This window comes from Phycodurus eques, chromosome 11 (assembly GCF_024500275.1).
Source record: "Phycodurus eques isolate BA_2022a chromosome 11, UOR_Pequ_1.1, whole genome shotgun sequence".
NCBI classification, from domain to species: domain Eukaryota; kingdom Metazoa; phylum Chordata; class Actinopteri; order Syngnathiformes; family Syngnathidae; genus Phycodurus; species Phycodurus eques.
Window position 1 is genome coordinate 13,264,937 of NC_084535.1, and position 27,999 is coordinate 13,292,935.

General features: G+C 39.8%; 2 protein-coding genes across 2 annotated transcripts; one reads left to right on the forward strand and one right to left on the reverse strand.

The window, feature by feature from the left end:
• The first annotated feature begins 3 nt into the window (after window positions 1-3).
• rassf4a (Ras association domain family member 4a) lies at window positions 4-27,996 on the forward strand. Its single transcript, XM_061689553.1, has 12 exons — window positions 4-68; window positions 9,015-9,121; window positions 9,499-9,567; window positions 9,654-9,729; window positions 18,430-18,539; window positions 20,986-21,068; window positions 23,359-23,525; window positions 23,921-24,022; window positions 24,621-24,672; window positions 24,775-24,896; window positions 26,781-26,878; window positions 27,158-27,996. The coding sequence occupies exons 1-12, from the start codon at window positions 66-68 to the stop codon at window positions 27,225-27,227; spliced, it is 1,059 nt and encodes a 352-aa protein (XP_061545537.1). The 5' UTR covers window positions 4-65; the 3' UTR covers window positions 27,228-27,996.
• On the reverse strand, window positions 4,305-6,391 carry LOC133409486 (C-X-C motif chemokine 11-like). Its single transcript, XM_061689552.1, has 4 exons — window positions 6,309-6,391; window positions 6,071-6,188; window positions 5,898-5,981; window positions 4,305-4,778 (listed from the first exon to the last, which is right to left on the reverse strand). The coding sequence occupies exons 1-4, from the start codon at window positions 6,373-6,375 to the stop codon at window positions 4,661-4,663; spliced, it is 387 nt and encodes a 128-aa protein (XP_061545536.1). The 5' UTR covers window positions 6,376-6,391; the 3' UTR covers window positions 4,305-4,660.
• Window positions 27,997-27,999: the final 3 nt, after the last annotated feature.

Below are 27,999 nucleotides of genomic sequence, written 5' to 3' on the forward strand. Positions count from 1 at the left end.
GCAAGAAGACTGCTCAAAGATAAGCCTGATAGTCCACACGAAGGAACAAGGAGACCTCAATTGCTATGGTAAGAAGCTTTAAGTATTTACAACAAATAAACCTTTAGCCAATCATCTTCGAATTCAATGACAGAATGTTATAATTTAACTAAGAGATGGACGAGATCTCAAGTTGGACGCAATAAGTAGGAGGTGCTTTCTCCTAACAATTATTTTGTGGTTGTTTCAACATTGTGATGTTTGCGAGTTAACTTGTCGGGGTTGGATGGATGTTTGAATTCGTGGTGATGATGTTGGGCCGTTGCCGGTGTAGGTGTGCTAATTGGATGCAGCTCTCGCGATGCTTCTTTGTCCACACATGGAGTATAAAGAAAGGGAACAAGCACCTTTTACCAATTCCAAGCTTTCTCTGCTTTTTGTCAACGCCACCTGAATTATTCATTAGAATGTCGACAGACTGGGAATTCATTTAAATGTGTAAATATGCACGAGGGACAAACACAGACTGACCACCCCATTTTGGACATGTTTGGAAGCAATGCTATCAACCTCGCTTCCACAATTTCCATGACATTCGGCAAAATTGGTAAGGGGGATGATTTGGTCAAAAGGTGGTTGCAGCTACAATAGCACCACAGTTAGAACACTGAAAGACTTCAGATTTCTCCATTCTTCGTTTGACTAAATAAGCACCAAAACCTAATATTCTCCTTTATAGACTAATTTGTGATGCATACAATAATTTGTAAAAAAAAAAAAAAAAAAAAATGTTTTATATAATAAATTCTAAATTGGAAACATCCAGAGCACGAATTTTGCCATATACAGCCAAGCATGTATTTCGTTTTTAATCACATATTGTTTAAGGGATGGAGTTAAGGGATACATCTGAAATATAAAATATGCAAAGTATGTTAAAAACACCCAAGTGAATTTGTTGCTCGTAGTTGGTGTCACAAGTAGCCTACTATCGTAGAAAAACACTATACTTAATGACATTACATTAAGATGATGATTCACGTGATCCATGTGGAGTTGAGCTCGTGCTAATTTGGGGGACTTTTTGTACCCCTGTCATTGAACACTGGGTGGCAGCATTGTACATGTGTGAGAGCTACTTAAGAAACATCCCAAATGTGTGTTCACTGTGATGGATAAAATGGAGAGAACACATTTCGTGTGCATGCATGCATGTTCATGACAATAAAAGGTGATTCTTCTCAAATTACACTTGGTAATTATCTGTTAAACATTTACTGTATAACTATATTAGTAATTCTGTTGATTAGTATCGGATAATAACCTAGTGGTTTGCTCGTCTGCCTCACAGTCGGGTTCGGAATTCGAATCTCAGCTCGGGGTCTTCTTTTTTTTTTCCCTTTTTTTTTTTTTTGTCCTGTTCGGCTGTTAGGTCAAGCAGAATGGAAAATCTGTATCCCTTTTATGCCAAAACAGTTTTACTGTGCTTCCGCTGTCGTATTATAATTGAGGTTTATTGAGAATCAGACTTCATCAGTCGAACAGAACAAAGTTTATAGAAGGGAGACAGAGACAAAAGACAAAGCACTAATTTTAAACAGAATGAGAGAAGTAAATCATTACATTATCTACAACAATGAAACGTTAAATATGAGTGTTGCATGGGGCTGTAGTGCTACACCCTGTGAGGGAAGGACAGGAGAAGAAGCATGCAGGACCAGGGTCGTGAACCCGGCTGTACAACTGAAGTGTGGTGGCATTAATTATGTAAATTTTAATAGTGTACAGGACGAGATGGGATACACAAGCAATTTGCATATTCATGAGTTCTTTGTTACAGTAAGGGGTGTGTGCCTGCGGAGTGTGCATGCAAGTGAATTGATACTGTTTTACATGCACAAAGACTGACAGAAGTGTCCTGAAATTGCTGTGGCCAAACCGCGGCGGCTGAGGACCCCAACCAATCAATCGAGGGGCGGGATCAGGCCCAGGGGTCCACCCGAGAGCAGGCCGGTGGACGGGACATGTCCCACACCGTGGGACCCAGGGCGGTCTGCCGGCCCCACCGAAGCGCCCCGCTCGGGTCTTCTTGTGTGGAGTCTGCATGGCCTCCTCGTGCTCGCTTGGGTTTTCTCTGGGTACTCAGGCTTCCTCCCACATTCCAAAAAAAACATTCTTGTTAGGCTCACTGAGGACTACATTCTGCATAGTGGTGGTGCATGTGAATACAAGTGTGAATTTGCCCTGTAATTTTTCTGGCAACCAGTCCAGGTTGTCCCCTGCCTCGCGCTCAAAGTCAGCTAAAATAGGCTCTCACTCACTACCCTAATGAGGACAAGCTCTATAGAAATTTTGGGGTCCAACTGACAAACCAAAACAGACTAAACCAAAGCCCTTTATCGCAAAGGTGACTGGTGTTGTACCATGTTCAAGCAAGGGATATCAGTAGTTTGATGAGCATTTTTTTACAGGCTATAACCATGTAACTTTCATTCATTCCTTCATTCATTCATTTTCCGTACCGCATATCCTCACTAGCGTACTGGAGCCTATCCCAGCTATCTTTGGGCGAGAGACAGGGTACACCCTGAACTGGTCGCCAGCCAATCGCAGGGCACGTATAAACAAACAACCATTTGCACTCACATTCACACCTATGGGCAATTTAGAGTCTTCAATTAACCTACCTTGCATGTTTTTGGGGATGTGGGAGGAAACCGGAGTACCCGGAGAAAACCCATGCAGGCACGGGGAGAACATCCAAACTCCACACAGGCAAGACCAGAATTTAAACCCGGTCCTCAGAACTGTGAGGCAGATGTGCTAACCAGTCAACCACCGTGCCGCCACCATGTAACTTAATGTGTAAAATATTTACAGATGTTACATATTAATTTGTTTCAATGATAAATTTTTGACTGACTGTAATTTGTTTTGTGGTGATCCCTCTATTACACTGTATAAACAGGTGGAGGCTGCTCTCGAGGAGCTCAAGCCCTGATGTGGTTAATGTACAGTAGATTTCATTTAAGTCATGTTAGATTTAAAAGTACAGTGAACCCCTACTATTTGCGTTGGCTAGGGGCCGAGCCGTGGCCCGAATAGCGATAATCCGAAAATACACTTTCACTTGCAGTTTTTCCTTTGACTGCGCTCAAGGTGCATTCAAGGACAGCCAACAAAAAAGCACATCTCAAACGCAGACAAAAACACTATCCATGAATAATGTCAAGATTCCAACAGATATCATTCTTTGGCCTGAGCAAAAAAAAAAAATAATAATCAGCAAATATTCATGAATGTTGAACCATAAATATTTGAGAGTTCACTGTAATAGTTGTTTTTGTGTTTTATAATTGATTCCCCCCCCCCCAATTTTTCTGTGAAGTTGTATTTGTCTCAGGGAAGATTACCAGGAATTAAGACTGCTGGTCCCAAGCTTCCTTTTTCCACTGTTTTTCCAAATCTTACACACTGTATTGCTTATTTTGAATGAAGCAATTGTTTTCTGGTTCGATGGTGATCACACTTTTCCTCTTTGCCATCAGTCTTACCCTTCTGTGGTGCCATTGCAAGAAACACACCCACAAAAAAGCAAAGCAAAAGTAAACCACACTTGTGGAGTGAATTATTTCGACGTCACACATGATGATGGCTTGAACTTCAAGTTTTGTTTTATTTGTTTTAATATTTATTCCAGAAAATGTCATGCAACTATGTGGGCGGCTTTTGCTTTTAAAGTGTCTATTGAATATGAAATTGTTGTATCTAATCTTATCACAAATTGACTGGTGTCACTATTCCATAAAATGGTGTCCCATTCGGCGATCACAAAAGGCCCTTGTTAAGCAGCTCACTTCCACTTTCCATTAACCACTAATCTCTGCTTGCAGTCATTTCGCAATCATCCACATATCAAAGAGATCAGTTGGAAAACCAGGCAGGTTATGACACGAACATTGATTCTCAAATGTCAGTGAAAAGTAATTCAATGAGTGCCCATAAAAGAATGTGAGTGGGAGGTTTAACAGACACCATAAACAACCCACTTTCATTGTTCTCAAACCTTGTCACATGAATGCGTTGTAATGTATGAGCGTAAAAAACATAATGGAATGTAATAACAACATGTCATGTCACGGAGAAGTTTCTGTCAATTGAACATAGGCCACTTTTTGATGTTTGGGTCGAGAAGTGTTCCCCTTCCACTGACTCACATCTTGTGGTTCATTAACTAAAGCCGAGGTCATGTGACCTCCCGCATCCTGCTGGCGAAGAAATACTCCCATGACATCCTCTCTTTGATAATAAATGACACACTAGTATTCTGTTGAATTTGTTTATTTTCAAAACAGTATCTATATGTGATATAAAAAATAAATAACACACTTGCACTTGCACATAACAAATATTGACTGGTTAAAGCTGTTGGAGTTAACATGTAGCCTCCAGGGCTTTTTAGTGAACATGACAGATAAAAAAAAGTTTCTTACTGCTAACATGCATAAGAAGACCAATCTCATTTCAAACACAGACAGCCGGATCACAGCTGTGTGACACTTTGCGGAAAATTAAAAATAAAATCACACCGTGCCCTGCTGGTTTTAAACGGCCCTGATATCTGTTTGTATCCTAAAGTCCAATGTACACACTCTCTGCTCTTGCACAGAAACTTTGCATGCTACTGGGGTTTATTTGAGGCTCTCCCGCGGTGTCGAGAACGCTGGCGCTGACCTCTCCTCCTCCTCCTCCTCCTCCTCCTCAGACACAGCTTCACGTTGCGACCCTGAGTTTTTGCTCTAGAAAACATAGCAACATTTATGTGGTATTTGTCTGTGTGCGTGTTAGAAGTGCTCAGTTACAGGGTGCATGTATTGTATATCTGCTGCATTGGCACTTTTGACATCTTTGAAAAAGAATGCAACCAAAATAGCATTCAATGTCTGTAAACTATGACCTCATGTATTATGAGTAATACACTGCTATTATGTATAGAGGTCAACGTTGATTTCTAACCTAAATTGAAGGATGACATGGGGGTTGGGTGAGCATAGGTGTACAAAAGCATCACAAAGGCTGTTTTTCTGACGTGAACTGTGCTTATGTGCTGATGCATTGCATGTATGTATGCGTGTGTATGAAGTCCAAGATTATTCATATCCTGGGAAAATGTGAAGTGAGTGAATTTTTAATTGGTGAATTGACTTCTTTTAGTTCAGCATTTCCTAAACTTTTCCAGCCATGCACCCCCTTCAACATCTCAAGTTGGCACACCCCTAACATCCAAATAAGGTTTTATTTAAACCCCCAATATTTATACCTGATCCCTATTAGACTTCAATCTTGCACCCCCAGTTTAGGGATCCCTGTTTTTAGCTGCAAATGACACAAATGCTTAACTGTAAGAAGTTGTTTTAAAGTTATTATTGAAAAAAAATATTGAAAAATAAAAAAATATTCTTATGGGACAATGTTGAGGAATTGCACATTTGCATAGCTCCAAAAGATCCTGGGAATTGAATCAATAAAAATAAAATGTAGCCCACCTATCTCCAAATATCCAAGAAGAACAAGCCTGCCTATGAGTCCAACATTTTACAGTGGACGATTCGACAGTTGAACAATTTGCAAATTGACCAAAATTAGTGTCCGAAATCCAGACAAAAAAAATTATTATTATTCACAGACCGCTTGGAGTATATCATGGGGACCACCAGTAGAAACACAAATCAAGAGCTCTGATCAACTAAACATTAATAAAATAGAATGAATAATTATTCCCATGGAACTTTTTGTCAAATTGAATTTTAAAGAACGAATAAATGGGGAATATTTTACAATCTTATGTCATTTCCAGTTAAAAGATATCCACTCAACAGATAAAAATGCAATAAGAATATTTTTTGATTCCGTTTTACCTGTTCCAGCATCGAATCAGCTGCTTTCCCATTGGAGCATCTGGACTCAGACAGACAGGCTCATTGGTGCTCTTCAGCGTCACTCTGTAAAACACATGCACACTCGGTCACTTGGATGTGTGTGTATGTGTGCGTGTGTGCACACGAATGTGTGTGCTGCACGTGGTACACACATAACAGTGACTTTGTCGCAGTTGGGGTTCTTGGGGTACACGGCGAGCTCCTGCAGTTTGCCTCGCACGCCAGCTTGTGTCTCAGGACACAAACATCTTCCCGGAACGAACGTGCTGTCTGCACAAACACAAATAACAGGATTAAGTAGGGGTCACTCGGTGTCGTGAGATTAGTTTACATAGGATCGAACAACGGTGGCGACAGTAAACACACTACATGAGCAGGGGATGTTCTCACCTGTGTTCAGCACACAGCAGGCAGCAAGCAAGATGAGCCTGCACACTGACAGAAGGTTGAGCCTCATATTTGAGATGACTGAGCCCTGACAATGATCTCCTGAACCACACGCCGCTCCTTTATACCCTCACGCCCCTCCCCCGCACACTCAAGAGCCGGGCTTTCCACACCCGGAAATTCCCTAAAGCACTTTCCCTCTATGGATTCTGTAGAGAACCTGGACACCATTACTCTGCTTTAGCCCTGACACCCTGAAGGACACTCTTAACAGTTTTTCCACATTTAACACCGGAAAGAGAAATTATTTCCAAATTAAAGCATTGTTTTCTCATGTGAAACTACAAACTATAATTTGACCTGTTACCAGTTCTACAGTACAATTAAAGCTAGCTTTAAAAAAAATGCAGGGGAAAAAAAAACTGGTCTTCCACAAGCATGCGTTAATGTAAAACCCACAGCGTGCATCACCAGAAGAAAACTATACTCACGGTGAAGAGTGATATTTTTGTGGTTGTTTTTCTCCAGCTGGAACTGGGGCAACTTTTTGGTTTCCTTATGTCCGCTAGAAAGATGACACTGAAGAGTAATTTCAAAATTCAGCATGACGATGACGTTAAGCATAAACCAAAATGAAAGACGGAATAGTAGTTTTTTTTTTTTAATGACATATCCAGATCCTGGACCTAACCCCAATTGAAAATAAATAAGAGAATCCAAAGAAGGCTGTGCACAAGATCTGACCTTGGAAGCTGATACATTCGGAGCACTTCCGCATGCTGATTGAATCTTAATCCTTTTAGTTTTTTTCCTATAACCGATTTGTGTATTTTTCAATTGAGTTGTGCAGGTTTTAATTGACAGTAGGTTTTCAAATTAATTCATTTAATAACATCAGAAAAATATTATACTGTATTTTAACAGGTGTGTGTTCACTTTCTCTTTCCAGTAACCATGAACTCATACTTTTTTTTTCTTTTTTTTTAAAGAGAAAGTACAGAAAGGGCTGCACAGGATCAACTAAAATGACACTGGTCATGTTTTAGGGTTTGCCAGTGATAGTTACAAGCTGTTGCCTCACAGTCTGTCTGCTGGTTCTGTGTCAACAACACCATGTGATTTATCCTAAATGGGCATCTCCTGTTCTATCTATCTATCTATCTATCTATCTATCTATCTATCTATCTATCTATCTATCTATCTATCTATCTATCTATCTATCTATCTATCTATCTATCTATCTATCTATCTATCTATCTATCTATCTATCTATCTATCTATCTATCTATCTATCTATCTATCTATCTATCTATCTATCTATCTATCTATCTATCTATCTATCTATCTATCTATCTATCTATCTATCTATCTATCTATCTATCTATCTATCTATCTATCTATCTATCTATCTATCTATCTATCTATCTATCTATCTATCTATCTATCTATCTATCTATCTATCTATCTATCTATCTATCTATCTATCTATCTATCTATCTATCTATCTATCTATCTATCTATCTATCTATCTATCTATCTATCTATCTATCTATCTATCTATCTATCTATCTATCTATCTATCTATCTATCTATCTATCTATCTATCTATCTATCTATCGTGGGTATAGTAAGGCACTACATTTTGGGATAAATTGTACTGGTCAGAGTACTGTTAATGCAACATACCTTTTACTTGAATACTTTTGTTGATAATGCTACTTCTACTCTGTTACAATAAGATACATTCCGCTCGCTACTTTTATTTTTATCTGTCTATTATAGCTTGGCTAAGCTATTTGTTTTGGTTTGTCAGAGAGACTTATGCCTCAGGTGCAGACTATTTCTTGTGACTGAATTTTCCTGAATTTATGTATTTTATAAATATTTAATTTATCATTGTTTTAGTTCAAGTGTTATCATTGCTTAATATCTGAAGTTGCATATTTTATATTTTTGTGTTTTTGATTTTCATGTTCTGATTTTAAATAATCAGAAAAAAAGAATAAAGTTACTGAATACTTGAGTAGTCTAAAGTAATTATTTGGAGGACTACTTTTAACTGACTTGAATCATATACCTATATTATTCTAAAATAAGTATTCTTGTGTACAATCTTGGACTACTCTACCCACCTAAATATGTCTTCCAAATTTGCCAACAACTACAAAGAAGAGTGTTGTTAACAACCCTGAGAAATTTGAATGTTTGAAAAAAATAATTAAGCACTGTATATAAAATAAGGCTTCAAAATCAGGAAAAATCAAGTCGTTGTAGCCGCTCTGAAATGCTGTGGGCGTGTTTGCTGAATGCATGAAACCACTGATGCGGATGAAGTTGCTCAAGTTCTTATATAGTGGTGGAGGAGGGACTCATGAACGCCGCCGAAGTGGATCACTGGGCACCGTTTTAGCCACGCCTCCAAAAAATCTGAAATGATAAAAATAAAAAACAGTTTAACGCTATATCGCCACATTGGAGTATTACATTATTCTCAGTCTTTGAACATCCATCCATCCATTTTCTGAGCCGCTTCTCCTCACTAGGGTCGCGGGCGTGCTGGAGCCTATCCCATCTGTCATCGAGCAGGAGGCGGGGTACACCCTGAACTGGTTGCCAGCCAATCGCAGGGCACATACAAACAAACAACCATTCACACTCACAGTCATGCCTACGGGCAATTTAGAGTCTCCAATTAATGCATGTTTTTAGGTTGTGGGAGGAAACCGGAGTGCCCGGAGAAAACCCACGCAGGCACGGGGAGAACATGCAAACTCCACAGAGGCGGGGCTGGGGATTGAACCCGGATCCTCAGAACTGTGAGGCTGACGCTCTAACCACTCGGCCACCGTGCCGCGTCTTTTAACATGTTTTCCGAAATTATCTTCAAACATGTATAACATCTTTAGAAACAAATCTCTGAATGTTTATAAAGTTTTTTTGTTTTGGTTTGTTTTTTTGTTTTTTCTCATTACACCTAATGCTGTTTTTCTCATTACACCTAATGCTGTGGCAAGTGAGCTTGTGACCACTGTGTTTTGCAAGTTGATAACACTTTCTAAGATCACTTGGAGTGTCATTCTTTAGAGCTGTTCGCTTGGTGATCACTCTATCCAAAGCAGATGAAGAATACATCGGTAGCGACTATTATTGTTCTGCCAATGTGGCAATGCTAATAAATTATTTTTGGCCACAGCTGGACTATCATCAGAATGGAAGAGAATCAAACTCACGTGAAGCTCAGTGCAGATAAACTAATACCCAAGTGAGTCAGTCCGCTTACACGTTGTACTTGCACACAATGGTGATTGCACTGAATAGCACAAATTCAAGTTTTTGTTCTTTTGTCAGGTCTGACATGCTGTCGTTGCTTCGCACTTACAACTGCTACCATGAAGGCAAGAACTTCCAGCTGAGGGCTCGTGAGGTAAGATCACTTGGTGTTAATAAGGACGAAAGGAATTTGGTAAATCCATTGTCCGTTTATTTTGGGCTGCATGAGAAAAAGCGACGGTCTGTGGAGTGCTCTCATACCAAAAATGAAACCAGTTGAACCAGTGCTCCCAGGCAGACAAAGGAGATTACTGTAAAACGGGCTGTGTACAAGTGTCCAGTATGGGCCCCTGAGCTCCAACCACCAAAAATCCCCACTTCTCTCCAGTTAATATGGAATAAGAGAGATATGCAGTCATACACACAAACAAACCACTCGCCAACTGAACCTTTTGCTGCTGTGTGTGCAGAAATGTTTTCAGGAGTGCGGTTATTTGTTTGATAATTGTTCCGTGGCATTTATGGCCAGGAGTTTCCCCTTGTGCGCAGCAGCAGTTTGCTGAATGGTCGTGTGTGTGTGTGTGTGTGTGTGTGTGTGTGTGCGCGTGGGGAGCCAACCGTGGTCATGATGTGGCCCTCATATTTGTCCCCCAACCAGTCAGACTCAGAACTTTGTCTCATTCTGGGAAAGTCCCCCACATTCCATCTGATGGCGACCTCCACATGTTGTCCATAGTCTCAGCGTACAGTAGCGTAATCGTGGCGTGCAATTACATAGACTGCATGCTGCACATACAGGGTGCAGATTTTACTTGTGCAACACATTAATGCAGTGGTCCTCAATCTTTTTAAACCAAGTAACGCCTAAAAAAAAAAAAAAAAAAGCTCTCCAAGTGCCACCATAATAACCAACATTAAAATGCAGTAGCATAGTAGGTCTAAGGGTTCATCAAAAACAAGACCGATTTTTATTCCTAAAAAGTATATCTCATACTATTATAAGCCACTGTAACATTATGCAGAGTTTGAACATTGAACATTAACACTGTGCTTAAATATGGGAAGAAAAAAAACTGTACTAAAGTAATGATTCAATTAAACTGTATTGCACATAGAAGTGAAATAAAATAATTGTACCTAAATAAAAGTTTAAAACCAAACAGTGCTTGAAGATTAAATGCAAAGGTATTGTACTAAAAGGTTAAATACAACTTTATAGGGAGTGGTTGTGTCGCATACCACAAGAGAGAGCCCACGTACCATTAGTTGTATTAATACCACACTTTGAGAATCACTGGTTAAATGTACAGTTCTCAAAAGTTCAACCTCGAGTGAGACTTCAGCAAATCTCAGAAGACCAACCATCGAATTAGAAATCCAACCACAGTTTTCATGTACAACTTGTACTTATTAGAATACATTTACCTTTATATTGTCATTGTGTATTTGTTTTCTAATATATGTTTGCCTGCTATGCTGGGTGTTTTTGTTTTTTTCTAAATTAAAATAAAAATTACATTTGTTCAGCTATCCATTTATCGTAGTGCCAGGTTGCTGTCAGGTGAAAGGCAGATTACAGCCTGGACCGGTCGCCTCTCAATCACAGGGCAATTGTGTAGAAAGACAAATATCCGCTTTCATATCACACCATCACTGAGTGGGAACTGAACCAACGCTACAAGGATGTAAGACTAGTGAACCACTATACCGTCAGTGACCAAATTAGGGCAAATCTTGTTTGTTTTGTTGTTTTTCTGTTACTTTTTTTTTCACATCTGAAAAAAATAACTAAATTTAAAATCTAAATGCTTTAACACTGTAAGGTACTTTTCTTTGCTGGTTGGCTGAGAGAAATCAAAGGTTTTTTTTTTTCTCTTGAATGTTGAGGTGTGCTGGCTCCATACTGAGCACTCACTTAGATAATGAATAAATCATCCATAAATAAATGACCAAGAAAGTGCTGCAATGACTTCCTCAGTGTCGCAGTGACTTCCACAGTCACATCGATTATTTTGGCTGGTGCATATCATAAAGTCCACAGTTTGGAGTTTTTCCAGACAGTTTGTAATGCTGTCTTATAAACAGATAAGTGTAGTCACAATAGTTTCTTTCAACTGCGGGTCAAAGCTACACTGTGAGCAAACATGACTTTTTGTACGGCTGAAGCAGATGAAGGCAAACAGGTCCTGCGTGAAAGGAGGTCAATGTAGTGAATAATAATCCATTCATCTTGTTGTTGCTTTTTTGATGATGACATCACGATCACGCTGGATGGTGGGTGTGTACTCGTCAGGTGATGTGTGAGTCAGGTCGTGGGAGAACGAGTAGTCAGGTGCTTTTGACTTATAGGTTCAGGAAAATGAGCACAGGCAGTTTTCGGAGTTGCCCTGACATGTTTGAAAGCTAAGTGTGCAACGGTAACCTGAATGAGGATGATTAGGAGGAGGAGCAGGATAAAGATGATGATGAGGATGATTATGATGTTAGAATGACGGAAGAGGAACCTTGCTGGAGTCCCAGATCACTTTACTAACTTGTTTTAATTGTACACACATTCACGCCTACGGACAATTTATAGACTTCAGTGAAAGTGACATGCATGTTTTTGAAAAAAAAAAAACACTGACAGTCATAAGCCGGGGTAAAATTGGAGTTAGGGCAGGAAAATAATAAAATATATAATAATAACTTCAGAAGGAAACATCTATCCATCCATCCATTTTCTGAGCCGATTCTCCTCACTCGGGTCACGGGCGTGCTGGAGCCTATCCCAGCTATCATTGGGCAGGAGGCGAGGTACACCCTGAACTGGTTGCCAGCCAATCGCAGGGCACATAGAAACAAGCAACCATTCGCACTCACATTCACACCTATGGGCAATTTAGAGTTGTCAATTAACCTACCATGCATGTTTTTGGGATGTGAGAGGAAACCGGATTGCCCGGAGAAAACCCACTGGAGCACGGGGAGAACATGCAAACTCCACACAGGCGGGGCCGGGGATTGAACCCCGGTCCTCAGAACTGTGAGGCGGGCGCGCTAACCAGTCGTCCACCGTGCCGCCAGAAGGAAACATCCTTCCATCCATTTTCTGAACCGCTTCTCCTCACTAGGGTCGCGGGCGTGCTGGAGCCTATCCAAGCTATCATCGGGCAGGAGGCGGGTTACACCCTGAACTTTTTGCCAGCCAATCGCAGGGCACATCAAACAAACAACCATTCGCACTCACAGTCACACCTCCGGGCAATTTAGAGTCTCCAATTAATGCATGTTTTTGGGATGTGGGAGGAAACCGGAGTGCCCGGAGAAAACCCACACAGGCACGAGGAGAACATGCAAACTCCACACAGGCGGGGCCGGGGATTGAACCCGGGTCCTCAGAACTGTGAGGCTGACGCTCTAACCAGTCGTTCACTGTGCCGCCCAGAAGGAAACGGTGACCACCAAATGGGGAAAATGGGAAGAAGAATTAATTAGGGATTAATTATTGAAAGGAAAAGAAGTGAAAAATGTCATGTTACAGGTATTCACATTGTGTTGTATTAGTGTAAAGGAAATGACAAAATAAAATAGTATTACAATAACGGCCACTATGCTGTGTTTAATTGTTTTTAAAGGCATACAAGTCCTGTTGTAGTTCTAAATAAGATGTGCACGACAGTAATTAAGTGAGTAAACTAATAGTAAAATAAAAAGTAAACAAAAAATGTATGTACAGCACTGTGTGCACTGCACTTCTTCAATCGTTGTCGTCAAGTGTAGCTTCCTCTCGTGGCTATATGAGGTTGTTTTAATTTAAATCGCATTCAGTTGTAAGACCACGTATGACCACTAGATGTCAGTGTTGTACTTTAGTAGAATACATCCATCCATTCATTTTCTGTACAGCTTATCCTCATTAGGGTCGCGGGCGTGCTGGAGCCTATCCCAGCTATCTTCGGGCGAGAGGCGAGGTACAACCTGGACCGGTCGCCAGCCAATCGCAGTAGTAGAATAACGAATATATAAATATTTCCGTTCATGCATTTTCTATAGCGCTCGTTCCCATTAGGGTCGCGGGTGAGCTAAAGTCGACCCCATCTGGCTGTGCGAGAGGCGGGGTGCACCCTCGGAATTTGAGATTCGAACCTAGGTCCTCTGGACTGTGATGCAAACGTGCTAACCATTAGCACACTGTGGTGTCGATAAAATTTATATAAGCAATGAAATAGTACTTGAAAAAAATACAGAGTACACAGTAGTATATGTGCTAGAAAGTTTCCTTTCAGAATCATTTTTTTCTCTGCCATAGTTATCAATATATTTCTTGTATACAATTGCCAGACTGTATTTTTGGATGTTTTCTATTTACCTTTCTGATCAATATTTGTGTATACATTTATAATATAGTGCATGACAATTATATTTGCTTTAAAATGTTATAAAACTCTAGAATTGTCTGAAAAAATATTTTAAACAGTTTATAACGAAATGAATAATTTTTTTGGTTGCCTAAAGTATGTTAACTAAGTATGTATTTGGGTTGAGGCAGCAATTGTCCTCGTGGTTAGCACATCTGCCTCACAATCTTGAGATTCTGTATTCGAATCTCAGCTCTGGGCTTTCTTTATGGACTTTGCGTGTTCTTCTCATGCTTGCGTGGGCTTTCTCATGATTCTTTCCACATTCCACGAACATGCATGTAAGGTTCATTAATGAATACTACTCTAAATTGTCCATAGGTGTGAATGTGAGTGTGAATGGTGATTGTCTACATGTGCCTCATGATTGACTAGCGACCAGTCCAGGGTGAACCCCACCACTCGCAACAAGTGTTTAGGTTGTCGTGAACATAAAACATCATCATATGGAGTGATTTGGTATGATTTCAGCTTTTTAATAGAAACTGTAGCATATACAGCACATATGTATAAAGAGTATAAACATGAGCAAGTCTTCACATTGCATGCAAATAAATAGTCATTCACTCCTTGCGTGTCCATCCTGCCGGAGCGTTAAAGTTCCAGTAAGCCCCTTCAAGTCCTCATCTGAGCAAAAAGCCAGTCCACGGGGTCTTTGCCTCGACTGTCTTGTTGTCGCCTGAGCGAACAATCTTCTGTGCCGCTCCCACCCACGCAAGAAGGTCTACAAGTCCTGTGGGCGCGCGGGGAGCCACGAGGAAGCGAGGCCGATACAGAATGTTTCATCTGAGCCTTGGACAACTGCCTCAGTCTGGGGGTTCTCTGGAGCCTGAAGGGGCCCGGGTTCGGGGCCCCCTCTGGAAGAGCGAGAGCCTGGATGCTGCTCATGTAGTCGTCCAGGGACTGGGAGCTCTGGGCGGACTGGCAGGCCGCGGGATGCAGAGGCGTGTCCTCCAGCGTCTCCATGATGGTGGGCAAGAGAGGCAGGGACTGCAGCAAGCGTCTGTGTTTCATGCTGAAACAGCAAAAACTAAATTGTCAATTTCTATATCCTAATATTTCTCTCTGTTACCTTCAGTATGTACAACAGTACTTCTTTGTTTACAGCTTGAGTTACTGTTAAAACCATAAAAACAGGGTCAAAGAGGAATTTTATTGTCATTTTGAACCATACAACCACAATCATGGTAAATTACATAAATTATGTATTAAATATGTTGTTAGCTAGATTTTCATTTGACGTTTGTTTCATTTTGATATACAATTATTTTGAAATACACTTTTTGAAAACAAGGTTATCATTTATATTTATTTTTAAATATATATTTTATTTGTATTTGATATTATTATTATTTTTATTATTATTACAATTTGTCATAGCCCCATTAATCCATTAAACCAGTGATTCCCAACCGGAGTGCCGTTGCATCCTAATAAGTCATGAGAGATCATCAGGTGTGCCATGGGAAATTATGCAATTTCACTTATTTTTTTATTATTATTTATTCATTACAAATAGATTTTTATTCATCCATCTATGCCCACGACTTACGGTGACAAGTAGAAGGATTTAATGTTCTTACATTAGGTAGCAGAAGGTAGACTAAAGCTGTGTATCCACCTGTTGGCATTCATACAACAGAATAACTCATGACCCACACACACACCAAGTACATTTTTGCGTAAGATGAGACAATATCATATTTTATACATACTTTTTGTGACATAATTGTTTAGTGGTGGCCCATGAGATTTTTCTCATGTAAAATGGGTGCCTTGGCTCAATAAAGGTTGGGAAAACACTTGACTAAACATTTTTTAATTCCAGCAATGCCTATTTTCGTATCACCCAGCAAACACTTTTCTGTTACCTCAGGCGTCTTCAAAAGGGTGAGCAATTTTAGTTTATTTGAATTATATCAAATGTTGGTTTACTGTATGACATTTAGGAATGTTTAGATTTTATTAAAACATTGTCTGTACAGTTAATAATTCACATAACCGATTGTATTCCACTGCAATGGAGTTCAAATTTGGTATTATATGGCTTTGTTAGTCATTCCTACGTATATTACACTAATATATTACTATCTTATAATAGAAGAAGCAAGAAGAAGAAGAAGCTTGCTCACCCTTTTTGATGTAGTTGTAGTTGAGGTGTACGAAGCTGAGTGGTGTAGTGAGGTCGTCTCAGTCAAGTATCTGACTCGTGGACCTCGTATTCCAGCTTTATAGTGGCAGCCTGAACCAGTGTGATTAGGCGTGACTCCTAAATATAGCCCTGCTGACCTTACTGTGCCTGTGTGTGTGTGTGTGTGTGTGTGTGTGTGTGTGTGTGTGTGTGTGTGTGTGTGTGAGAGAGAGGGCGAGAGGGAGTGTGTTCATGCCAGTTCGGAAACCTTGGAGCAGTGTGCTTGGAGGCTTGGCCTCATTAAATGTTTATATTTCAGACACAATAAAGCCGTGGGAGCAATTTGGCGTTCTCCTCTGACCATGACAATAATAAAATAAAAACAAAAAACAGCTGCTCTTTGTTTTATATTTCAAAACAACTCTCTGCATCGTGATTCTGTGGACCAACCCGCTCATGATGAGGACACGCAGGCTCCTGATTATTCATGCACTTTTAACAGCTTGTAAACACTAAAATATGGAGTTGCGTAACTACGGATATGTAAAAGATCTTTGTAAATAAAAACATGAATAAATTATAATGCTAATAAACCAAATTAAAATGCACATTTTGTCCAGGGTTTGTATTAACTGCTCAGGTTTAATAATCTATGGTACATAAAGATTATATAGATTAATCTATGGTAATAAAAATTAATCTATGGTAATAAAAATATGGCAATGTAACAAAATATTATAACTGAGAATAATGAAGCAAATTACAAAACTTGTATTGCTGAGAAACACTTTTATTAGGTCTGAAAATAATTTACATTTGAAAAAACAATAATTACAAAACCAACTGACATGTTAAAATATCATTTAACAAAAGCAAAATCAGATGCAAAACATTTCTACTGGCTCTGCAACAACTTTACGAATAGTGACTCTCACCAAAAGGGTCTTGTGTCATGAAAGAGTTTTTTTCTTAAAGTGAATTTGTTTTCACTTTAATTCATTTTCTTGATGCTGCTGAGTTACCATACTTCTGTAATTGCTGACATCTTCCGTCGTTGTCGATGCACCAAGAGTAGTCTGCTAACTCACGAAAATTTAAAATACGACACTTCACGATGTTCTCTGTTTGACTTATATTACATGTGTCCCCTCTCCCCCCACCCGAGAATATAAAAAAATTGTATGACCCAGTAACTTTAAGCAGGGTAAACGGATATCAACAATTGGGCTAAGTTTGAGCATATCTCCCCTTTCCGATAAAAGTTAGCAAAGGCCCAATTGTTGGATGTCCCTAAAAGATTTTCCTGAGCGATTATCCTGTGGTTTTCCATGTGTTAAAAGTACAGGTGTGCCTATCCAATTTTTGGGATCGGAAATCGGAGGGGGAAAAAAATAAATAAATAAAAGAGAGTATTGGATTGTACTGGATCTAAAATCTCAGATTTTAACAGTGTTATACAAGCAGTCCATTCTTTGCTCCGCGCCAGCCATTCTATCCAGACTTTTTTCCATCATGTGTGCGGTCTATCATATTTTTAAAAATTGGTTTGTCAATGGCAATGACACATCCACTACGGAAGGCATTTTTGTATTTAAAGTGCTGTGACATTCACAAGTCTCAGAGAAACTTCATGGTCCATGATTTACAGACAGCCTCAGACTTCAATGAGTCACGCCTCTTTGGTGGCTACGCACACATTTCCAAGTTACGCACGGTGGGTGTGTCAGAAGTCTGGACGCCAGAATGTGCGTAGCTGGAAGGTGTGCAAGCTAGGTGCGAAAAAAATTCCGCACAAACAGGAGAATATGGCCCTATAGGTTACAGAGCAGCCTGACAGAGAAAACAGTTACTATCATTTATTTATTTTTCCTTTTTTTTAACAGTTTATAATATTTAGGTTTGGGTCACAATGTAGTTACTTATGGGAAAAGCCTTTTTTTTTTTTTTTTTTTTTTTTTTTTTTTTAAAAGTAATTTCCCCGTTTTTGTGCTAACATTAAAGCTTTATACAGTTAAGTGACAGTTTTTCCTTATGAGCTAAATATAGCGGCTGACTAGGCCCAAATCAAAGTGTTTCGCACCTACACCTACGTGACCCAAAGCCGTCCCGACTCTGTGGCCCTCTGTGCTTCACAGACATGACTTCACCCCTGCACTGTTGTGAAAGGGCGTGGTGCTCCTGATGCCGTTTCTCCTAAATGAGAAGCTTCACCCTGGAGCGCCTGTTCTTGCACGTACACCTGACATTGAGCCTTTGTGGCAGGATTTCCTCTCTGCGTAACGCGTGTGCGCGTGTGTGCATGTGTGTGCACGCGTGTGTAAAGGAGGAGGAGGGGGAACTCATCCTGGAGGGTTTGCTGAACATCCACTGGGGTCTGCATCGACCAATCAGACTTCAAATGTACGATGACAACGAAAGACTGCGTCTCAACCGGTATGACAGGCGAGTACACAGACACGTTCGCAATCCCTGTGCTGAACGTACATAAGGACACCCTCACCCTCATTGTGCACCCTGCATTGTGTCATCTAGCAAAACCCGACTGTATACATTACTAGTACATGATGTTGATGTAACACATATTTGGCCTACTTTTGTGATTAACTGTTATTCACCTGTCTACGAAATGAGGTGAATATATTTATTTTACTTAAACATTATGCTTTCTACTTTTTTGTGAAAGTGAAAACTGTATTCAAAGAGCCTTTCAGGAAAATTAAGATAGAAACAATGGGCCTTATTAACTAACCGTGTGTACGCACAGTTATGTGCTTAAATCGTGCGTATGCACGCTAATCACACAAATATGTGATTCCTCATTATGTTTGTACTTGTTTTTGTTTGTACTCTGCGAACAAATTTAGAACCTCATTAGACCATACGTTCACACAAATAATGCAGGATCAGCTTTCGAGAGAAGTTTAAACGCATCTTCTACCCAAGCTGCACAACATATTGGAACTACAGTTACAGTTTATAAAAACAATAATAAAAAAAAATTAACAATAACAACATTTTTAACAATAACAACTCAAACCAGGAATTTGCTAATGGGTTGACTGTCCTATATAACAACAAAAAGATTACGTCATCACTTTTACCTTATCCCGTTCAAGTGCTTACACAGTAGTATATTGCATTTATATTTGCAGTTGTCTGCGTGCAGTCCGACGCTGTCACTTAACGTGCAGAAAATGCCATCGGACCACTCGCATTTCCGAGGTTTTCCAAGGCTTCAGTATTCTTTCTAATCCCTACAATAATTGGATTTATATTTTTTTCTGTGTGCAAATGTGATGTAAATTGTTAGATTCACAAACACATCCCACCTGGCATGGTTGAATTGTGACGTACTCCGGTCGGCATATGTCGCATATACTGTATTTTCAGTCGCTGCCAACGCTAATTTCATGAATTTGATCAACCACAAATGCCTCTTTGCTGTGCTATATGTATTCCTTACTGTGTGTTTTAAAAGCATATGCAGTGCCTGTTCATTCTCGGCTCTTAAATTGTTTTTGTATAGGTACATGTATGTTTTTTGCCACATTCTGTCATTTAACTTCGGAATACATAAAACATTCTTTACATGATTATTAGGCTATATCTTGTCGTTTTTTGTGCATAGCAAGCTACCAACATACTAACTTTTTGAAAATTGGAAAAAGATTATGAAAGTTAATGAAGTTTTGGTTCAGCCATCTCTTGTGACTTAAACCTCCCGCATTGGCTGAGATGCGGTTTGTAAGGCAATAGGGGCGCAGTTAATGCAGACTGCAGGTCGAGGCCATGAGCCCGGAATATAGAATGAATTCTGATTCACTAACATATGGACGGTGGTGCGAAGAAAATTGGCCGGTATGCACGTGCTGTGAATCTGACGGTGATTTTGCGTAAATGCTCAACTTCTGCACAGCATGAGAACATTTCTACGCATTTATTTGTAAATAACACCCAATGTGCGAAGAGGTAACGAATTACAAAAGTAACACAATGCCATTTATTATCACTTTCTTTTTGCTACAGTAAACCACCACAACTTGCAGGAGATAGGGAATAACGAATAGCCAATAATGAAAAACTGTAAATAATATACTGTACCAACAGTCTGTTGGCTTTTTCGTCAGTGTCGAGGAGTTATTGAATGAAACAATCAGCAATCATTATTGCAGACCACTGATTGGTTGTGATGTGTGGATGGCCATGTTGGCTAGATTCTAAAATCCATCCATTCATATTTTATAGTGCTGGGTAGTTGGTGAGCCAGAGCCTATCCTAGCTGACTTTGGGCGAGAGGCATGGTACACCATGCACTGGTCACCAACCAATCGCAAATTCTTGTCATTATTGAATTGTTGTCTGCAGAAAAGTCTCTTAGAAATAAAAACTAAACAAGAATCCATCACCTTTTAACTTTAACAATGGATTTAGCTTCCAAGTGTGTTGAAGAAATAGTTTTCATGCTGTCATACACGATAGCAAAATTAATATAATTCAGTTTGGGGTTGTAATTCAGGTTAAAACTAATAATTTGAAATATCCATTGCATATCTGTAATCTATTTTCTTTTTCTCAGTTAAGAATATAATTTAGGTGGCAGTAATCCGGGTTTGTATTCAAATGACTGCAGAACATAAACTTAAAAAAATGGCAGTCTGATATGGACATTTGAGAATCTGTCAATTTAAAAGACAAATAGTACAATTTAAATAATTGCCTGTGTCCTTCAGTGTCATCTGCCATCAACCTAAACTAAGCTTCGAACTCTATCTAACACGTGAAAATATTTTCCATAAACTGTCTAATCGACTGCATTCACATACATTTGTATACAGTGTATTACAGAAAAAACATTTATGTTTAATGTTTGCATTTACAGGAACAATACATCTATAATTGCAAAGCAACGATCAACAGAGTCGAACAACAACTCACTGAACAGGGAAAATGGACCAGCAGGTGAGTAACACATGTGCCCTTTAATCCTACACACGTGTGCGCGTGCGCACACACGCACACCTAATTATAACAGATTGCACGTTTAAGAACAGATTACAGCCCTGCTTCAATCAGCGTAATTCCACGGACTCACGTGCCGATGTAATCTGATCATGAGAAACTGATCAATTCAGATCACGTGTTACCACACTGAAACTAATTATAGCTCTGATCTGGTCCCTCCTCAATACGTGCAACACTCATGTACACACTGTATTTAGTGAAAACATTTAATGTGTTCTGGTTCAGAATTCATTTTAATTCCCTTCAGACTTCTGGAACATTGCAATCCAGATTACTGGATTTTACAGCAACAAGTTTAGCCATGTGATATTTTTTATCAGGATATTTAATTCAATGCAATTTAGAGTCTTTGAAGTCCCTGTAAAGTGAAAATAAACACCACAGAAAAGAGTTGTTTAGAAGCCAGGCAATTTTGAATGATTAAAAAAATTGCCAAGTATATAAAATGAGGCTTCGAAATCATGAAAAATTAAGACGTTCTCTCCACTTTCAAACACTGTGGACATGTTTGTTGAATGCACTGAAAACACACTCATCTGTCAACTGGCGATCGACGCAAGGCTTTCCATGCCACGACTAGAGGTGCTAGCCACCAGCTAGCTCGTGAGCTAATGTGGGCGCTGCTCGTCCGCAGGACACCTCCGGTTATTGAACACGTTATTCAGCGTGTGGCTCACACAACATCACAGACATCTGAGCCCATACGTACTTCCTGCTAGTTTTAGTATATCCACAATGCTTTGTCTTCCAACATATTAGGATAACCTATTACCTAAATAACCCAAAATGCATAACACTTTGGAATTCAAATTAGGACACTGAGCTGGGTGTAAGCATAGCTAGCTAGCTAGCTAACTTCACGCTGTACTGGTAGAAATGGTTCAAGTAATTATAAATACGTAATTGCTCTTGCGCCGGATAATCACTAATTTGAACTTCTAGTGGGAGAGGGGGGACTCATGCAAAACACCTGAGTCCGTCACTGGGCGCTGTTTTAGCCATGTAAAAAAAAAAATCTGGAAAACTGAAATGGTAAAAAAAACAGTTTAATGCTATAGCCTACAGGTATCTACAAAGTTCAGTACTACATAGTTCTCATTCTTTGCACCTTTTTAGTAATTATCGTCAAACATGTCTAATGTATTTAGTAACAAATGTCTAAATTCACTTTACAGGGTCTTTAATGAATTTAATATTTTTGGAATGTGAGCGCTAGGAAGACTGAGTACCTTGAAAGGTATGACGAGAACATCCAAATTCCACACGAGATCGCCTAAACCAAGATTAAACCTCAGATCTGCTCAACTGTGAGGCAACTGTGCTAAACACTATTGCTACAAATGACAATTAATGTAAATTTTTTGTTGGGTCAGGGCTTAATCTGTAATTGTTTTCAATTACTAAATGTAAAGCTTTTCAAGTACCGGTACCCTTAAAGTCGCTCCATGAATAATTAATGTCCACTTGATAAAGTATACTATACCATTGTTGCCAAGCGCTGTTGTTTGACAGATTCCAGCTCAGTTAAGCAAAAAAATTCCGACTCTAATTTTCCAAGTGTAATAAACGATTAGTTATGAAATATCCGGTTCATTTTATTTATTCATTGGTTTATTTATTTTGCAAGAAGGTGAAATCTGGATTATGGGGAGAAAATCATTTGAAAATCTCTTTCATTTATCGTTCCGATACTCCTCACAACCTCTCGAGAGCATAATTGAAGTGTATTAGGGAAGCGCTCTGATATGCTGCAATGTAATACCCAACAATGAAGTCCTTTTCATTTTTTTTTATTGATGCGCAAATTATGAAGGAGTGGAATTTTCTTATGTTAAATTTGCCATCGTAACTAGTGGTTAGTATGTGTGCCTCACAGTTCTGAGGTTCTGGGTTTGAATTCTGGTCATCTTGTGTAGATTTTGAATGTTCTCCCTGTGCTCGCGCGGGTCTTCTCTCGGGTACTTCTGCCGACGTTCCAAGAAAATGCATATTGGGTTCATTGAGGACTCTTAAATTGTGCATAGGTATGAATGTGAGAGTGAACGGTTGTTTGGCTATATGTTCTCCCCTCTTCTCACCCGAAGTCAGCTGGGATAGGCTGCAGCTCATTTCCGTGTTTTCCCCTCGGCAGGTTGCCCAGTACATCAATGGACAAACGCTATAGAAAATGGATGGATTGCTTGTCCGACCATTTTAAAGTACCAGTAATTTATTTTGCTTATTTAGGGATGGGTGTGGATGGGGATGCAGGAGGAGGAGTCTCCACAGCTACTGAGGACCAGAAGTGACGCATCCTACATGCAAGTCCAGAGGAGGTCAAGGACAAACACCGCCAGAAACCTGCAGCGTTTACGCACACACAGGTTCTCTATCAACGGGCACTTCTACAACCACAAGGTATAAAGAAGCACACACACACACACGGTTACATGTCCACACACAGGCGCAGGTGCAGAGGGGAAGGTCTTTCCTGGAAGGATGTTCCTCTACTTGCACTGCTCATATTTCACAATAGGTTGGCCGTGTGCAGATTTCACTAATGAGTCCTATTAGGAGCACTTCATCAGTTCCTGTGTGTGTGCGCGCGCACACGCGTGTGTGTGCGTGTGTGTGTGTTGTCCAACACTGTGCAGCTGCTCAACCACTGACTTCCCTTCTAGTTTGGACTTCCCGTACAAAATGTTCAAAGCCCCTAAGTGGGGAAATGACAAGAACTGAGCACAGAAAGTCCCAAACACTGTTATACATTTTGAGTGCTGAACAGATTTGTGTTTGTGTCATCCTTCTCACAGACATCTGTGTTCACTCCAGCCTTTGGTTCAGTCACTAACGTGCGAGTTAACAGCGCCATGACGACGGTACAGGTCCTTAACATGCTGCTACAAAAGTTTAGGGTAAGGCAAATGCATATGTTAATAAATGTAATTGTTGAAATAACAATAGGGTTTCTCATTAGTCTAACAGTGAAACTAACTCTGAAAATCTTTACTTACATAATACAGTTGACCCCGGTAGACTCGCAGTTCGGCACCAGCGGATTCACCTATTTGCGGATTATTTTTACAAAATAATTTTTTTCCCCTTTTTTTTTTTTTTTTTTTTTTTTAAGGGAATGGACAGTAAGAATGCTTGTTGGCGGAATTTTTTTTATTTTGCTTTAAAAAAAAATTCAATGCAATTATAGTGGGTGTCAATAATTAGTGGATTTTCATTCTTCTTTCATCCATTTTTACATACCACTTATCCTCATGAGGTTCATGGGTGAGCTGGAGCCTATCCCAGCTGATTTTGAGCAAAAGGCAGGGTACCCACTAGTAAGGGTAAAAAATATATTTTTTTAAATAAATAAAACATTAACATATAAATATTTCATTTTTTTTAGATGTGACAACGAGTCATCCACCGTGCCACCTATTATTATTATTATTGTTATTATTATACTGTATATGAAATAAAGATCAATCATATCTTAATATATTTTTATCTTTTAAGGTGGAAAATAAATCAGAGGAGTTTGTCCTTTACATGGTCCACGAGTCTGGCGGTAGGTTATCATTTTCATAAGGAAATATTTCTCGTAAATTAAATAGTGGATGCGTAATTTCTAGAAGATTACAATCATAGTTGTCTTTATTATTTGATTTAGAGCGGACCAAGTTGAGGGATGGTGAATACCCGCTGGTGACCCGTGTGCTTCACGGACCCTGCGAGATGATCTCCAAAATCTTCATCATGGAGGCTGACTTGGGAGAGGAAGTCACCTACGATGTGAGTCTCATTTTCATCACGGTGTCCACGGGTGATCTCTTTCAAATGAGCACAGGCACACAATGGACTAATTATGTCAGGTTAAATTTAGCAAGCTGAGGAAAGCTATCCGGCTATGGGACTTGTCTGACAATAGGCGGCCATGTTGTGAGTGCACTGAGGGGAAACTAAAGTAAACTCAAGTTGATTTTAAAATGAAAACAAGCAAAAAAGTCAGGTTATGCAATACATAAAATGGACTGCTGTTAGTTCACCCATCAGGGCAATAAAATGAGATGAAGCCGTGTGTCTCTCTCATGTCGCATTTCATGTGAGAGCATAGTTGAGCTAGTCAACAGTAAAGCAGCTTTCAGTTGTGTGAAGCAGAAATCCTCTTTGTTTCACATCGGCACCACTCCAAGTCCCAAATCACATCCTGTGTACATGCAGCACAATTCTTGCTTTTCCCTTACTGAAGACATTAACTGAAAGCAGCAAGACCCACATACAAGCAGAAGTGAGTGCCCAACAAAGCGCATCCAGGGAGGAAACTGACAATATGGTGATGTCCATGTACTCTGGACCAGGGGTTCTCTTTTTGGGTGCCAGGACCCTTTAACGGGGAGACATTTTTCCACGGACCTCCTCGTAATCTTAACCCCAATTAAACTGTGCACGCCTAAATGCCACTGGAATAGTTATTTTTTTAACATCCATCCATCCATTTTCTGTACCGCTTATCCTCACTGGGGTTGCGGCAAGGCTGGAGCCTATCCCAGCTATCTTTGGGCGAGAGGCGGGGTTAACTCTGAACTGGTCGGCAGCCAGTCGCAGGGCACACTTAGACAAACATCCAGTCGCACTCACATTCCCACCTACGGGCAATTTAGTGTCTTCAATCAACCTACCATGCATGTTTTTGGGAGGTGGGAGGAAACCGGAATATCCGGAGAAAACCCACGCAGGCACGTGAAGAACATGCAAACTCCACACATGCGGGACCAGGATTTGAACCCCGGTCCTCAGAACTGTGAGGCAGAAAAGCTAACCAGTCGTCCACTGTGCCGCTTATTTTTTTTAACATTACAACTTAAATATTAATGACCTCTTTAATAGAAAGAGACACATGCCCATTTATACAGCATCTATCAAAAGTCTACACATGCTGTGTTCAAATTGCAGGTTTTTGTAATAAAGAATGAGATACAGATAAATCATTTCAAAAGTTTTCCCATCCTTATTTGACCTATAACCTCTACAACTCAATTGAAAAAAAAAAAAAATTTGAGAGCTTAAGTAAAAATAAACAACTGAGATCTTATGTCTTATCTTAAGTGTGCACACTCTCTTATAACTGAGGATGTGGCCGTGTTCAGAATTAACCAATCACACTCAAACTTAAATGGGGGTCAGCACACACCTGCCACCATTTAAAATGCCTCAGATTAACCCCAAATTTATTCCAGCTGTTCTAGTAGGGTTTTCCCGACAGGCTTTCTAACAGAAGCCTGACGGTTTTGTGCTATGAACAGTTCCAAATAGCAGTCAGTGTTGATGAAAGCCCCGAAGCATGATGCTGCCACCAACATGCTTCACTGTAGCGATGGTGTTCTTTTGGTGATGAACAATTGAATTTTGATGTATTCTACAATTCCTAAAATTGTAAATCCTATAATGTGGTGGTAAACGTCTTATGCTGAAAGTGTTCACTTGCATCACATCTTAATTGTTTTATTTCAGTTCTGTTGCAGTTCTGTGCATAGCATAAAGGCAAAACCATACAAACGGTGTCATTGTCCAAATACTTGTGGACCTAACTGTATTATAGTGGATTGGATGTCTGCACAGGGCATTTGCAGATTCTTTGTGTTTAAATACAGTATTTCCGTGTTTTCCCCTCGGCAGGTTGCCCAGTACATCAAGTTTGAGATTCCAGTTTTGGACAGCTTTGTGGAGAAGCTAAAAGAGGAAGAGGAGCGGGAGATAAACAAACTGACAAAAAAGTATGTGAAGATTCTTGAATGTATAAGATACAAAGCCCTACTAATTGAACATGTACAATGGCGTCCAACGTCCATGTCTCCTCGTTATAAAATCAAAACAAACTTGCGAGGCCGTCAATGGAAGCAGTGTTAGTTAAGAAACCGCTGCAGTCATATGAGTGACATTCCTGCATCGGAACCCAGTCAATGTGATCATTTAACTACGATATCTAATGTCATCCACCTCTTTTTAAAATTATTTTTATAATGCAGATGATGTGTTTTCTTCCCCCTGTACAGATACATCGCTCTGAGGTCAATGATTGTCCATCAGCTGGAGGGCAAAACTCACTCCTGTGACCCAGTATAAGTGTGTCTCCGTGTGTGTGTGTGCGCGTGTGTGTGACACTATTTATATATTCACAATTTGTATGACGCATTCTTACATCTTACATCATTTGTACATGCATTTTGGTAATATAACGAAACTGTTATGTTTTCTACGACTTTTCTGTAATAAATCAACTGTATGGCCTTAAAGTTGTCTTAAAGTTCTCTTCAAAACAAACATGCCATTGAAAAAAAAGAACTTATAATTTCCTGTTCAGCTACAGTAACTGATGAGCATATTAGCATTGTTCTGCTGAGTGACTCTTTCTGCCAGCGAGTTCCCATGCACCCTGTGTGTGTGTGTGTGTGTGTGTTTGTGTGTGTGTGTGTGCGTTGCACAATGGGGTATCCTGAGAGAGAACGGCGGGTCCTTGTTTCCCACACTTTGGCAAACATTAAAAAGTGTTGACTGTTGTCATTTTGTCGGGCCAACCTTGGCCTCCAGTCAGTCCGCTATTATTATTTGTTGATTAATGCAATTTCTAATGCGCGATATCTTGACCCACGTCCCCTTCCCCTTGGTCAGTACTCCAGCAGGAATATACAGCAGACACATTTGGCACAAACAAGTGTTGTTTCACCGTGTTGTTTAATGCAATCCCACAGACGAGAAATTAAAAGTAAATCAAATCTAATGATTTGTGCATATGTACAGTATGTAAAGCTTTAAACACGGTCTGTTAAAGGGGTCATATTATGTCAAATGTACTTTTTGTTTGTATAAAAAAGATGGGTCTCTGGCGTGTCTGTGC